The following is a 13,610-nucleotide window of genomic DNA, read 5'->3' on the forward strand; positions in this document are numbered from 1 at the left end:
CACCGGGCGGGCAGCGATGGCACCGAGCGGGCACCGAGCGGGCACCGGGCGGGCAGCGATGGCACCGGGCCGCTGAGAGCGGCTTTGCGGCGCCCTTTATTGCTAGAAGACCTTACTGTCGCCGCCCGTGATAAAGAGGTTTCCCACCGCGCCCCTTTGGCTAATGTTCAAGGAATACGACACAAACGAAACACCAAATTAATCCACAAAACACACCTGTAAGAGCTGGCAGCGTTTTAAGATTAAGATTATTACAAAAGCACCAAACTAAATAAACAACAGCTTGACTATTTGCATGAAAATAAATGCTCAACAGATAAGAAATAACACCATGAAAAACAATGTAAAACCTTAAATTCATAGTTGTTTTTTTTTTCCAAAGTAAGTGAAAAAAACCAAACCCCAAAGTACAGCTTTAAGAAAAAATAGCAGCAAAGTTGGTTACCTGCAGCCATCACTAATTATGCCCCATCATTTACCACTACAGAAATCTGGGTATTCCATAAAAACAAAGGTCTGAATTACTGAAGTTTTTTTTTGTTTCTATTTTTAATCCAGTTCTGAGATCAGTATACGCTCAGAACTCCCTGCATGTCTGGCTCTTTGTGAGATGTAACTGGAAGGCACAAAGGATCAGATCTGTTGCTCTGCTACAGATCCTACTTTTGCTCAGAACAAACTTCCAGTAATATTTAACCAGCCATCCCTCAAAGTGTAAACGTGGAATGACATTCCTAAGCTGCACACAGCAGGAGTGGAATCCAAGTCCCCTGTGCCTGCCATGTGATGCTGAGGTATACAGGAGCAATACAGCCTTTTACCAGTAATAAATCAAGAGGTTAGAACCCAAAAAAATCCCTTGATCTCAAAACCATCTGGTTTTTACCTACAAGTCCACATCCTGCTTTTTCATCACATCCTTGGCCTCCAGGGAGGACAGTTACAGGTTCTGTTGCCTTCTCCTGAGGCTGATGTAAAACTCCCAGCTGGCTTTGGATTGAGGCCTGAATGTGAAGATACTCCTGCGTTGTTTAACTGCTGGATTTTATCTTTTATTTGCAAACCAGCCCCTGCTCCTCCCATTCAGGAAGAACCCTTATTCCAGTGCTGCAGGTGTGTAGTGAGAACTGCAGATGCTTTAGTGCTCTAAATGTCCTCACAAAGTAAAAGCAAGCAAGTCATAAGTGGAGTATTTCAGACATCATTAATTGTGAACAGAAATCCATGGCCAATAGTTCAGGTTTGAAGGATATGGCAAAAAATTGTGATCCCCTTAGCAAACAGCAAAATACCAGGAGTCCATTGACATAAAAGCCTCTATAACCATGAAAGATGGAGCTATGGAACTGCATCCCCAGTGCCTGTGGAGCTGGAGTGTGACTGTTCCCTACACAAGCCTCACATACAGCATTTAAAAGCCACAAGGAAGGGTTCCAGTGGGCTCAGCATGCTGGCATTTCTGCAGAGCTGGGTAAGCCCCTCTCTAGGACTGCCTCCTAAAGAGGTGCAAAGAGCTAAGACTAACCCAGGAATCAGGCTATAACTGGCAGCCAAAAACCACAGGCAAGTGACACTCAAATTTAGGTAAAACATTATTGCATGTTACCTGCCTCATTTTGGCTACCAAAAGTGCACTTCACAAAGAAAAGATTACTGTTAAGTGCAGTATTAAATTATTTAAACCTAAACTGAGAAAGCACTTTTGGAAAGTAAAGTAACAAAGCTTCCTGTTTTCTACAGAAAGCCATATATATGAAGCAACTTCTTCTGCCTTGCAGATCTTCAGCTTCAGTGAGCAGAAACAGAGGCTTCCCTTGTGCTTCCTTATAGTTTCAGCTGCTGCTGAAGGTCATGAATTGAGCCTGCACTGCTTTGCAGTTTCTCTTGCACCAGTGGGTCTTCCTCCAGTCTGACCATTTCAATCACTCCACTGGTTCCAAGAATACACGGGAGACTTAAGAATACTTCACTGTTAATATTGCAACACCCCTGAAACAACACACAAAGAACTCAGTCACACACACAGTTACTTATTTCTGCTGCAACTACACAAAATGACCTGATTATTTTAATTAAGCAAGGATATTCCAACTTATGGCATGTTTGGATAGGTCAAATTCCATTTATTTTAGATGCTGTGCAGTGGGTTACTGTATAGAAACTGTATAATATTACTGTGCAGATAAAAATTTGTGAACCATGAAAAAAATGTGTGATCCCACTTGGGGATTTTTTCCAAGACAGATAGATAGATTTCTGTAAAGCAAAGTGTATACCACTAAACACCATTTCTTAGCTACAATAAGCAGGGACACTTTATAGTTCAGTATCATTAGTTGTTTTAGGACTGAACAAAATAAATTAAATAATATCCCTGTAATTCAAGTTTCCACTGTAGATTGTGTTTATTTTTTAAAAAAACTGTGAAATTTTACATTCTGTAGATACTTTAAAGAGATTTGTCATTCCTCTGTATCTATATTTAGTTTAAGAATGGTTAAAAACTTCACTTGAAACATAGTGATTTAATTAGGTATGTGCTCAATAAAATAAACAGCCAGCTCAACTTCCCTGCACCGGGACATGCAAATTTTCCTTCTGAAGGCTCTAAATTGAAGTGACAAATAAATGTTTCTACATGGGTTTTCTCATCATATGGAATGACGTAATGTTTTGGTGACGCCTCTTAGGAGTAACTTCAAAGTTCAGTCTACAATTTTAAGTTAACTATTACTTCATAATCTTCTCATCTTAGGGAAAGTACTAAGGAGTAAAAAAAGCAGCTGTTTCAAACTTAAATAAAATACTGGCAGAAAATGCATTTTATACTTTCAGAAAAGATACACAATTCTTTTGGCCCCTAAAAAAAATTTACATTCAACACTGATCACGGTGGAACTACAAGTCACATTTCATTTGCCAAATCTATCTATTGCAGGGGTGATGGGCAGCAACCTTAAATGTACTTTCTCTCTGGACTTGTATTTTTAGGAGAATAATCCACTTTTAATCCACTTTTAATACTGGTTTCAGATTAAAACAGTAAGCGATTTTTGCCTATTTTTGGACTAGAATTGAGAGCTCCTGTTGGAAGAAAGTAATGGCAATAGCATTACTTCAGAACATTGAGATGTCTGTGCTGCCAAAATTAATGGTCGTATCTAGTATAAATAATATAATTACAGTGCCAACCAAAAGGTATTAATAACACATTTACCTTTGCCAGAGTGGATACAGAATGAACCTTTCTTTTATCTTTCAGAATGCTGTCAGCCAAATCAGCAACTGAGAGCCCAACAGACCAAGATCTCTGACCTTTTCCCTTTAGAATTTCCATAGCTCTATACATAAACCAGGAAAAAGAGAAAAAAGTGATGTTTAGATTGTATTATTCTTATTTTGGTTTTTATGTAAAACCCAAAATACAGGTTTAAGTGTACCATATCAGGTAAAGCATACTATAAAAATACAATTCTCTATTTTGGAAAACAATTCTGAAAAGAATTTCTTTACCATATTTTTTCTCTACACTCGTAACAATTCTCTTTTCTGTCAAGAGGTGTAACTGATAATTAAATCAATTAAATTCATCCCAAACTTGTGCTTAATTTGAAGCAAATGCTTCCAACACAAGCTCTGAGAAAAGTAGGCCAGAAGGCTTGTTTAGTATTTGTTTTAAATACACAATCAAACACCTCTGATATGCTGCTGTATATTGTTGTGTCTCCTTACATCACCACAGGCACAAAGTTAGTAAGAATTTCAGAAAAACAGTGGCCATATACACATCCATAAAAGTGAATGACAACTTGAACTACAATTTCCCATGAACTCAAAGTATGAACATTTTAGAGCAAGCTTCCCCCACTTCATAAAGAGCTGAAGAACATGTAAATATCTTGTGCCTAAACATGAAGGAAAAAAGGTTGTAATGGTGCTACCTGTTAGCCACCTTTTCCCTTGAGTTACGAGCAGCCATTGCTTCTGTTTGATCTGCAACTATATTACAGCTGGTCCATGATGGCACTAAACAGAAACAACAAAAAAAAAACCAAAAAACATTTGAGGTTGTGGTTTGTTTTGGGTTTTTTCTTCCTGTGACAATTGGCAAATACTTTTGCTACTGATCCAGGTCTACAGACTTTAGTACCCTAAAAGTACATTACTAAAGCCATTATTATAAGAATTTACCACTCTTCTCATTACTTTTCTCATTACCTTCATTACTTTTCTCAATTGTTCTTTCACTATTCAGTCACTCAGGCACTGCCAGGACATTACATGCTCATAGTCATCATAAAGTATCACTTTACCTTTGTCTTCTCCTTGTTCACCAATAACCCAGGCATCTTTTGCCAGCACCTCTGCTTTCAAAAGGTTGGTCAGCATATACTGAAATCTCTCTGAATCGAGGTTGGTACCTACTCCAATTACTCTGCTTTTGGGAAATGAGCTCAGCTTCCACGACACAAATGTCATCACTTCAACTAAATGTCAAAGAAAAAACATGTTGCCAATGAAGGAACAAAAAATCAACTCAACTGCAAATTATAAATCATCATTATGAAAAATTGTGGACTTCTTTACTTTAGAAAAGGCATAAGCATGTAAAAATATATTGGCAATTTATTTCAACCTAAAACACAAAGTTGGGTGGAGAAGAAGTGAAAAAATAGAAACAAAAATGGTAAGAGAGTAAGAAGAGCTGTCTTCAATGCATTACAGGATAGAGCCTCACACTTCTTTCCCTCTCCTAAATAGTGACTTTGCTTTGTCTTAGTTCACAGTACCACTAACCTGGAAATTGAAACCTTCCACCAAAATCTAGCTGCAATATTTACTGTTAATGCTGCATTTTATATATGAGTAGCCTGTAAGTGTGACCATATGGCTCACAAAACACATGGATCTATCCTTCCTGCACAGGAGAAATGTGCACATAAAACTCACAAGACAACAACCAATGGATGCTAACAATGTAGACACAGCCAGGTTGAAACCACGCACAGAAACAAAGAAATACATACCTGTTACACAAAACAAAGTACACTATTTTCTTTAATCTTGGTAACAGTAAAGAAAAAACCCTCAAAGATAGTGTCCTGCTCAAAGCTGAAAAGGAAAACATCTTTCAGAGTAGCAAGAATTTTTGACTAACCAGGTATATTCAAGCAGTAATACATTTTTAAAAGAGGCCAGAGAAAAAACCAGGTGAGGGACAGAATATTATGCAGAGTACCAGCATACCTGGATGAGAAGCAACAAGGAGAACAGCATTCTGACTGTAGTGGGATACTGCTGGAATAATTCCTCTGAACAAATCCACATTGCTTTGTATGACATCAAGGTAAGTCTGAGCATTACCCAGAGAATTAACTGTAAGCACCACAACTTTGGAATCAGCTGAAGCAGAAAAATCTGAAAATATAGAGAAAGTACATTTTGAAATTTATGTCATTCTACTGAGTTTTGGATGCAAAACCAAGAGCTGCTCTAAAGGCTGAACTACAGCATCCAGCTTAATTAGGGATTCTTTGCCTTCTGTCCCCCCCATATCCCCCAGTTTGGAATTTGGGGTGCTTCCACAGCACCTATAAAACACAGCTCTCCCACAGAACTACTTTCCTGTTTTACAGGTGCCAAACACAAAGGGCAGACTACAATTTGTCCACGGTTATATAGTAGAGACCAGAAAACATCTAGAGAGCTTTGACAGATAAACTTTTCCAAGTTTTCTTGGCAAGAGACAAAAAAACCCCAAAAAACAAAAAAACCATGAAAAGGCTCCTGAACTTTTATTCCAATTGTTAAAGAAGCAGAAAGACTTTTACTTCTTTATCTGAGGCTTCTTCTATAAGTTTTGATCTTAGATCTTAATCAAGGGCATGTAGACAGCCATGAAAACCATTCCAAAAGTCTATTTATTAACTCAAATAAAAGACAAATTTTATTATTAGCCCAAAGAAACACACAACCACGCTTGCTGCCGGAATTTTTAAATCAAAGCTATGTTGAGCAGGTAATTCTGAATACCTGAGTGCTACATAGGTGATCAGCCTGGATAGAGAAACAGGGTGATTTGTCTGTTGCACCACTTTTGGAACCAGCTGAAGCCAAAGCAGAGGTCTACTGCACTGACAAATTAAAACCATACTAAGCAGGATATAATTAATATCAGCTTGCCCCAAACATAGACATAAACATACTAAAATAGCAGATGAGAGTATACAAGCATTTTGTAGTACTGTAACACTAACAAGCTTCTTATACCACAGCTAAATGCAAACATACAACAGGTAACCACAGAGGTACAAACAGATTTGTGGTACAGTTGCACAACCAGGGTTCAGGAAAAAAGGTGTGCTAGCAGTAAAACCTGCAAGATAAGATCAAAGAATGTACAGCAGGCAATGCCAGGTGCAGAATAACCCACAAAGATGGGTGGAACCAGAGCAAGTCCCTGTCCCCAAAATATGGTAAATTAAAAGAGAAGCACAAGAAAACCCCTCATTTCATCTTGAAAAGGATGCAAGGAACATGAAACATGACACACAAGAAAGAAAGAATGTTACTCAATTCGGTTCCAGCTTTCCTTGCGGAAAAACTTCTGAGTTACACGGCCTCAACCTCTACAACCATCAGACCATCAAAGGCTGTAACTAATCACTGATTAGAGACATGGCATTGACCCCATTGAATTGTATGCTCACAGCTGACTGAGGACAGGGTTATTAAGAACTCATTTTTTTGAGTATGCAGTGATAGTGATTAAGGACTCACTATTGGCCATGTGTATGTTTAATGAACATCAAACTAGGAAAGCAGCACTTTCAAACACACCTTTATTAGTCAGCCTATTGAACACTGCTTTCACAGACTTCACTAATTCCTATGCAAATATTTTTCCCCCTTCCCTCCCTGTCTCTGACCATGACACAGAAGTTCTAGCTTGGCCTCTCTATATTTCTTCATGAGTCCAATTTCAGCATTAGCCTCTTACCTACAGACTTTTAAAAAAAGACAGCCTATGTGCCACTGTATCTCCCCAGGTGTCCTGCTCTTGTTAAAATGAGCACAAGCACAGTCAGTACAGCACCCACTCCTGTCCCAGAAACAACATCTCATACCTTTGCTGATCTCCACATTTGGCACAGCAAAAATCTCCAAATCCATGGTCCCTCCTTTTGCTGTACCTTCAGAAGGATCCAAAAGAACCACCTTGTCTGCAACATCCTGTATGAATAAAAATAATACAGATTAATAATAAACCAAAACAAAACTTGTTCTTGTGGGAGTGAGGAATAAAAACCAAACTTCCTCCCATTTCATTGTTTGCTGTACTGTGTACAAATCATACAAAAATACTAGTCAAAGTTACAGCCAAATCACAAGGAAAAGGACTTAGTTTAGGAAGTCTAACTGGAAAAAAACACATTACAAAACAAAGAAAAAACTCACAAAACTATCTCTGGGAAGTCAAAAATGTTGATGTTACTATTGTGTCTAACATACAACTGTGATGAAGTACAGCCCATCTACAGACTACCCTTTTCCAGGGAACTAGGAGATCCCTGTTGTGAGAAGCTACTGTTGAGACAAGAATCCTTTAGGGATTTTCAAACTAAGTGAATTCAATATTTAACCTTTTGAATTAAAAAAGCTGACTAAGAAACCAGGGCAGAAAATGAATACCTCTTATGGACCTGCATGTCTGTAAGTTAACTGAAGTGACAAATGACCTAGGCAGTGTGAGAAATTAAGTGGTGATTTGTGTCAATCAAATAGCACTCACGTATTTATGTCTGTCTGTATGCACTATGTATGTGTGTCTGCGAGCAATGCAGACAGAGGCCATGGGATTATTACAAGGAAAAGTTTTGAAAATCAGTTAAAATAAAGCATGGAAGTAAAGTTTAATAAATTAATTACATAACAATAAGCTTTTAGATAACAGCTTGTTCTAATAACAAAATTTTAAGCTTTAAAAAGTTGATCCTTTGTATCAACTATAAATTAGTTTTAAGAAAAATTTGTAATCACTTAAAAAGGGAAAACCAACATGAGCTAAAAAGCTTTACAAAAGCATTTTAAAACATGCTAACTTTGAGTTTTGTAATAACTGAGGGAAGAGCTTATGAAGGTATTTTTAGACAGGTTAGCTTTAAGTTGTGAAATGATTGAAAGAAAGCTTGCAAAATATATGCTGAATAACAAAATATATGCTTAGTACTAATGGAAAAAGATATTTTAAGAGAAAGATGAGAGACTACGGAGACAGCAGAAGGTAAATATTCTGCAATATTTACTGTTAATGCTGCATTTTATATATGAGTAGCCTGTAAGTGTGACCATATGGCTCACAAAACACATGGATCTATCCTTCCTGCACAGGAGAAATGTGCACATAAAACTCACAAGACAACAACCAATGGATGCTAACATTGGTTAATAACAGTAAATATTCATCAGAAGACCATCTCAGACCACTTCCCCAACAGATGTCCAAGAACTGATTATGAAGAAAAAGCAAGTAAAAAATAACTGAATATTTGAGGAAGTAAAGTGCCTAGAATGGTATAAGAGACTAACCTCTCTTGAGACCTGAATTTGTGCGTTGCTTAGGGTAGAGACCCTCAATGCACCCAGTGCGCTGTAAACACTTGCTCACCTTTTATTGAGCAAATTAATAAATTGGCTATATTGCTTGACGTATTGGCAAGTCCAGGATTTTCATTTATAAGAGCAGTGACAGTTGTTAAACCTGATAAGGTATTCCCTAGTGTCAGATATTAAAAACTAGATTGGAATCCTCTCTCTTAATCAGGCCTCTTGCTATTTTTAATAATTATGTACCTTTGCTGCAACTGCTAGTACACATGCAATGCCAAGATCTCCAGCTCCAACAACAGTAATTTTGTTAAAGCATCCTTCATTTCTGCCAGTTTTACTCCTTGATTTCATGTCGGTCCCTCCTGCAATTAAAATAAAACAAGAAACTTAGGTGCTGGTCCATAGTGTATCAATGCAAGTATTGCTACTTCATAAAGGATCATGGTTGTGCCACAGTTAAATCAAGTTACACAGACTTTTTCCAAAACAGGAGTCAAGACTGACCACAGAAAATCCATCACAACTTGCAAGGTGTAAAACAAATATTCCTCTCTAGACAGGAATGTTTTTTTCACTAAGTAGAAACAGATGAGCATGACAATAGCAAGAAGCTAAACATTAATATCACAAAAAGAGCATTCCGTTGCTGCTGTTACAAGTGTGCATACAGACTATGGTCATAAAATTTGTAAAATATAAACCCTTAGGTTTCCTTGTGACATCAAGTAGTGACAATAAGTTAATACATTTTATAATAACATTAAAAATGAGTCCAGGAAAATATCCCCACCTTCAGTAATCTTTGCAATATAGGAGAGAAGTTCTGATTGCCTGTCTGCATCAGAAGATGACAGTGAGTACAAAGGGAGCTCTTCCTCAAACTTTGCGATCATTTCCTTGATTAATCCAATGAGAGTTGATTTAGGCTGAAATACAGCAGACAAACAGCAGACAAAACAGCTGAACAGCTATTTCTTATAGTGGTATCAGCTGTGAACTGCCAGAGACATATAAAATTTAATCAAATTATAAATGCTGACATTCTTAATATTTACACAAACACTTAAGGGAGAGAAAAGCATCACTATGAGAAGATCATTTCCACACAGGAGTATGGATTAAAAGGAATTTAATGAAAGGAATTCTAAAATTGAAATTACCAGTGCTAGTAGTTTTTGAAGGTATCCATGGATATGTGGAAACCTTTGATATAGCCATATCCAGTACTATAAAAGGAACAAATCCTAGCTAAAGAGAAGTTAGTTCAGTCTTAGATGAGCTCAACTGCCCAGAGTTCTGGCAATTCAGTCCTCCTCCAGGCAAAACATGCCATGAAGTCAGTAGAAGTTCCCTTAGCAATTTCTGTATCAATAATGTAAAATACAGCACATTCATTTCAAAAAGCTGGCATTCATTAAACAATTTTTACTGGCCTGTCAGTGATATTTAAGAGAGTAATTTAATACAGTGCATAAAATCATTTAGCAACAGCACTGACTTTTGAATCCCTGTGCTGTTTCAGAGTTCTGCCAAAAGAGACACACCCAAAAGGCAGAAACTTTCATTGAACTTTCCTGAGGGATACTCAACCGGTCTCACTATTCATAGCAACAAAGTATCACGAGGCTTACATTGCTTTGAAAAAGAATCGGAACCTTTTGTCATGAAAATCACTTCCAACTGCCTTTACAAGCCTCAGACTACCTGAAAGCTCCACGTGACACCACGCAGTACTCCCCAAACGCTTCCCTCCCCTGTCAGCCACTCCACCTCTTACATGGCTCCAGTTCTGCAGGTAGGGCAAATAAATCCTGCCCCGTGCATCAACGTGTTTCCCCACTGCAATGCCCATGTTTGCAGTCGGCTTCAGGAAGCAAATAGGGGGAGCAAAGGGATGGGAATCCAGGATCCACAGATGAATAGGTATGTTATAGGAATTACCTGTCCAACACAAAATAAAAGCCGTAACTAACTTCTTCACTGAGAAGAAGCACTAAAGACCAGCCGTGTGTGATGTGATTCACACTTTGTAATAACAAAGGAAAAAAGCCTGACAGATCACTTCCAGATTCACACTGGAAAATATTTATATTACTTAGGCTAATTAATAAAACCAGACTTGTCTGGATCAACTTGAAGTGCTACTGATGGTGCCTTTCTGAATATAAAGCTCTGTTGTTTTGCTTCCCAGGGGTTCGCTCAGCCAATGTGTCCCCTTTTCCCAGAAAATAAAGGTTTCATACATTTATTTCATACTTATTTTATGATTTAACACCTGGTGTAAAAAAGCCTATAAAGAGCTTTGCATCAGACTTCAAAGGCTTTAAGTTGAAAATAAAAAATTGTCTACAAGTTGTTTTTGGACCCTGTCTATACAAGTGTAGGTCTTAGAGAGTTCACACAAGCTCCATTAGCACCAAAGACTGCCAACACAGTCTTAAACCACACCATTTTTTAAACAGTTAACTCAATTAATAGCACCTTATTTCATCACTTGTGCACTTGCTTGTGCAGTAGAAGTGGCTTCTTCCAGTTCATACAAAATCCTTTCTAAAGCCCTTTGAAGACACTTCACAATGAACTGCTAAGAAGCAGCACCCACATATTACATTTAGATTCATAGCTGGCAAGAAAATTATGTTTGATTTACCTTACCATATTTCACTGGAACAGTGCCACTAAAATTCAGGAGGTCCTTCTGGGATCCATCCTTGAAGGCTGAAATTAAAAGGGCAATTAAAAAATAAACCAACCAACTCCTTTCAAAGCAATCCCATCCACAACTACAAATATACAACAGTGATTTTTCTTTATAAATCAAATATACTCTTCCTGGAAGAAACAAGACTACAATATTACTAAGATCCCCTCCCCCCCCACACATTTTAAAATACTTCCTTAATGAAATTTTAACTAAATTGCATTGGTACAACTAAGCACATCATTACTCTGAAAACCCCTTGCACTGGGTAATTTTGATGTTGTGGGAATTTCCAGTCAGGCTGATGGATTCTGGAAGCCACACCCTAATAAGCTAAAACCATAAAAATACTTTCAATACACTAATGAAAGATGAGAAAAATGGTGTTACATAAAAAGAACTTAAAGTATCAATCTTCTATAATTACTGACAAGTTGAAGTAAGATGAAGTAAATGAGTTGTTGAGGTTTTTGTATGTATGCATCCTTTGGAAGAGTGTTCAGGAAGAGTGGCATGAGAAATTTTACTGCAAGTCAATGTAAAGACAGGAAGACAACAGAAATCTATTCAAATTCTATTATACACAGCCTGCATTTATGGCAAGTAAGAATCCCCACAAATAGTTCAGAGTAAGTGCATCACTTCTTACTGTATGTGTTCATGGAGAATGTGAAGTTGGGGTAGGTCTTGCTAACATTCTTCAGCTCTTCTATAGTTAGGTCTCTGAACTTATACTGAGAAGGGGGAGAAAAAACATATGGAAAAAAGTTTCACTTCAAAGGCTTCTGTACAAGAGAGGGAAAAGGACACTATAGAAGACAGAAACATGAAAAGGAGAAGGTAATAATTACTTTTTGTATTAGAAATAGTTTTAATGTGAAATAAGTTATCAAAAAGAAATGATTACAAAAAAGCTTTGAAACTACAGCAGGTCTGCTGTTGCTGCGTAAGTTATGAAATTCTGAACATCACTCCTTATATACCATTTCATCCCCTTTACAGCTGTGTGAGCAGAAGTTTAGTAAAATTTAGTCTCCTCTGCACACATTAAAAAGAACATAAAAATATAAATTACTTAGAAAAAGGAGGTTATTTTCTTACTGACACAGTTAAACTCAGATCCATCTGCACACATTCTAAAGAGTTTACTAAGATTTTGCTTTCCACAAATGTGTCAAATGTGTACGAAATTAGCCTCTGGGAGCTTTTTTTTTTTTTTCCCCTCATTTTTAAGCTGTCCTTGAGAGCTGAGAAAACAAATCACTGCTGCTTCATGGAGACTGTCCACAGCCAGTCCAATACCTGAACTTCCAAGAGATTTGCATCTTCCCACATCCCAAAGTTACAAAGAGTATTTTCCGTTTCCTAGATTAGATCCTCTGCTTCTCATTTGGGAAACTCGGTGCTGGTTTTCTGTAACCCTTGCCTAAACAAACAAAACCATCGCCTGACAGTGGCTTAAAGACCTGCTCAGTACCCTGGAATAATTGTCACAAAACCGTCGATAAAATCGAATTTCTCTTCAGTCTGTCACCCTGGCAGCAATGTGACAGCTTTGGTAGCATTGTACAGCATGGCACAGTTATTTTCTACTGTCTACAGAAAACACAGAGCTACTGACAAGAAATACCTCTTAGCTTGTCCCCATCACTGGATTCTGCAAAGTCATGTAGCAATACAACAAAATAAAGTTAAAATCCAATGTTCCCTAATTATGAATGTCTACACAACTTAGGACATTTTTTGGAGGCGTTGATACACATCTGGTTGTGAAACCAAAGTCATCTTTCCCCAGCTGGCCTCCTTCTATTCGTAATATAAAACGAGGCATTCCTATAAAATAGCTTGTCCTCTTCTAAAGATCACAGGATTTACGAGGTGATTCAGATACAGACCTTCCTCACTTCGCACCCAAAAGTATTTGGCATGCCCAAAGCTTAAATACGCCCAGCTCAGTTTCTCGCATGGAAATTAAAACGCTCACAGGGATGCTGCAACAACGCGTCTGTGCTCCTCAGGCGTGGAGGCGCTAACGCGGGGAATGCCACCAGAAAAGAGTTATTAATTTCCAACGAGGGAAGAGTAAGGTTTCAGTCGCGAGGCACGGCGCGAACCATGGGGATAAAGTGATGCGCGGGGCAACTTAAAACTCAGTAAACTGTAAGTAAACTGCAGCAGGACAACGCAGGCACCGGGATGCGAAGGGACGGGGCGGGACAGAGCAGGACGGGGAGGCAGGGGAGTCCCTGGGCAGCCACCGCCGGGACACGGCCGCCCTTCCCGGCCCACCGGAACCCCG

At 38.2% G+C, this 13,610-nt stretch overlaps 1 protein-coding gene across 5 annotated transcripts; it reads right to left on the reverse strand.

Moving 5' to 3' along the window:
- Nucleotides 1–219: 219 nt before the first annotated feature.
- Nucleotides 220–13,511, reverse strand: UEVLD (UEV and lactate/malate dehyrogenase domains). Of its 5 annotated transcripts, XM_015630616.3 has the most exons (12): nt 13,207–13,476; nt 11,961–12,045; nt 11,266–11,328; nt 10,388–10,551; nt 9,401–9,536; nt 8,854–8,972; nt 7,128–7,233; nt 5,248–5,418; nt 4,314–4,487; nt 3,942–4,026; nt 3,218–3,341; nt 220–1,989 (listed from the first exon to the last, which is right to left on the reverse strand). In XM_015630616.3, exons 1-12 carry the CDS (start codon nt 13,237–13,239, stop codon nt 1,825–1,827), a joined length of 1,425 nt encoding a protein of 474 aa, XP_015486102.1. In that variant the 5' UTR covers nt 13,240–13,476; the 3' UTR covers nt 220–1,824. The 5 variants fall into 5 exon arrangements, with proteins under 5 accessions (XP_015486102.1, XP_015486104.1, XP_015486105.1 ...); XM_015630618.3 differs by lacking the exon at nt 10,388–10,551 and having other exon boundaries at nt 11,261–11,328; nt 13,207–13,474; XM_015630619.2 differs by lacking the exons at nt 10,388–10,551; nt 13,207–13,476 and having other exon boundaries at nt 11,961–11,990.
- Nucleotides 13,512–13,610: the final 99 nt, after the last annotated feature.

This window comes from Parus major, chromosome 5 (genome assembly GCF_001522545.3).
Source record: "Parus major isolate Abel chromosome 5, Parus_major1.1, whole genome shotgun sequence".
In the NCBI taxonomy this organism is placed as follows: Eukaryota; Metazoa; Chordata; class Aves; order Passeriformes; family Paridae; genus Parus; species Parus major.

Coding starts and splice junctions, on each gene's coding strand:
- UEVLD (XM_015630616.3), bottom strand. CDS start 13,239: ATGCCAAATACTTTTGGGTGCGAAGTGAGGAAG. Junction 9,537..10,387: donor ACCTGCAGAACTGGAGCCAT/GTAAGAGGTGGA, acceptor GCTGTATTTCAG/CCTAAATCAACTCTCATTGG. Junction 4,027..4,313: donor TGAACAAGGAGAAGACAAAG/GTAAAGTGATAC, acceptor GTTTCTGTTTAG/TGCCATCATGGACCAGCTGT.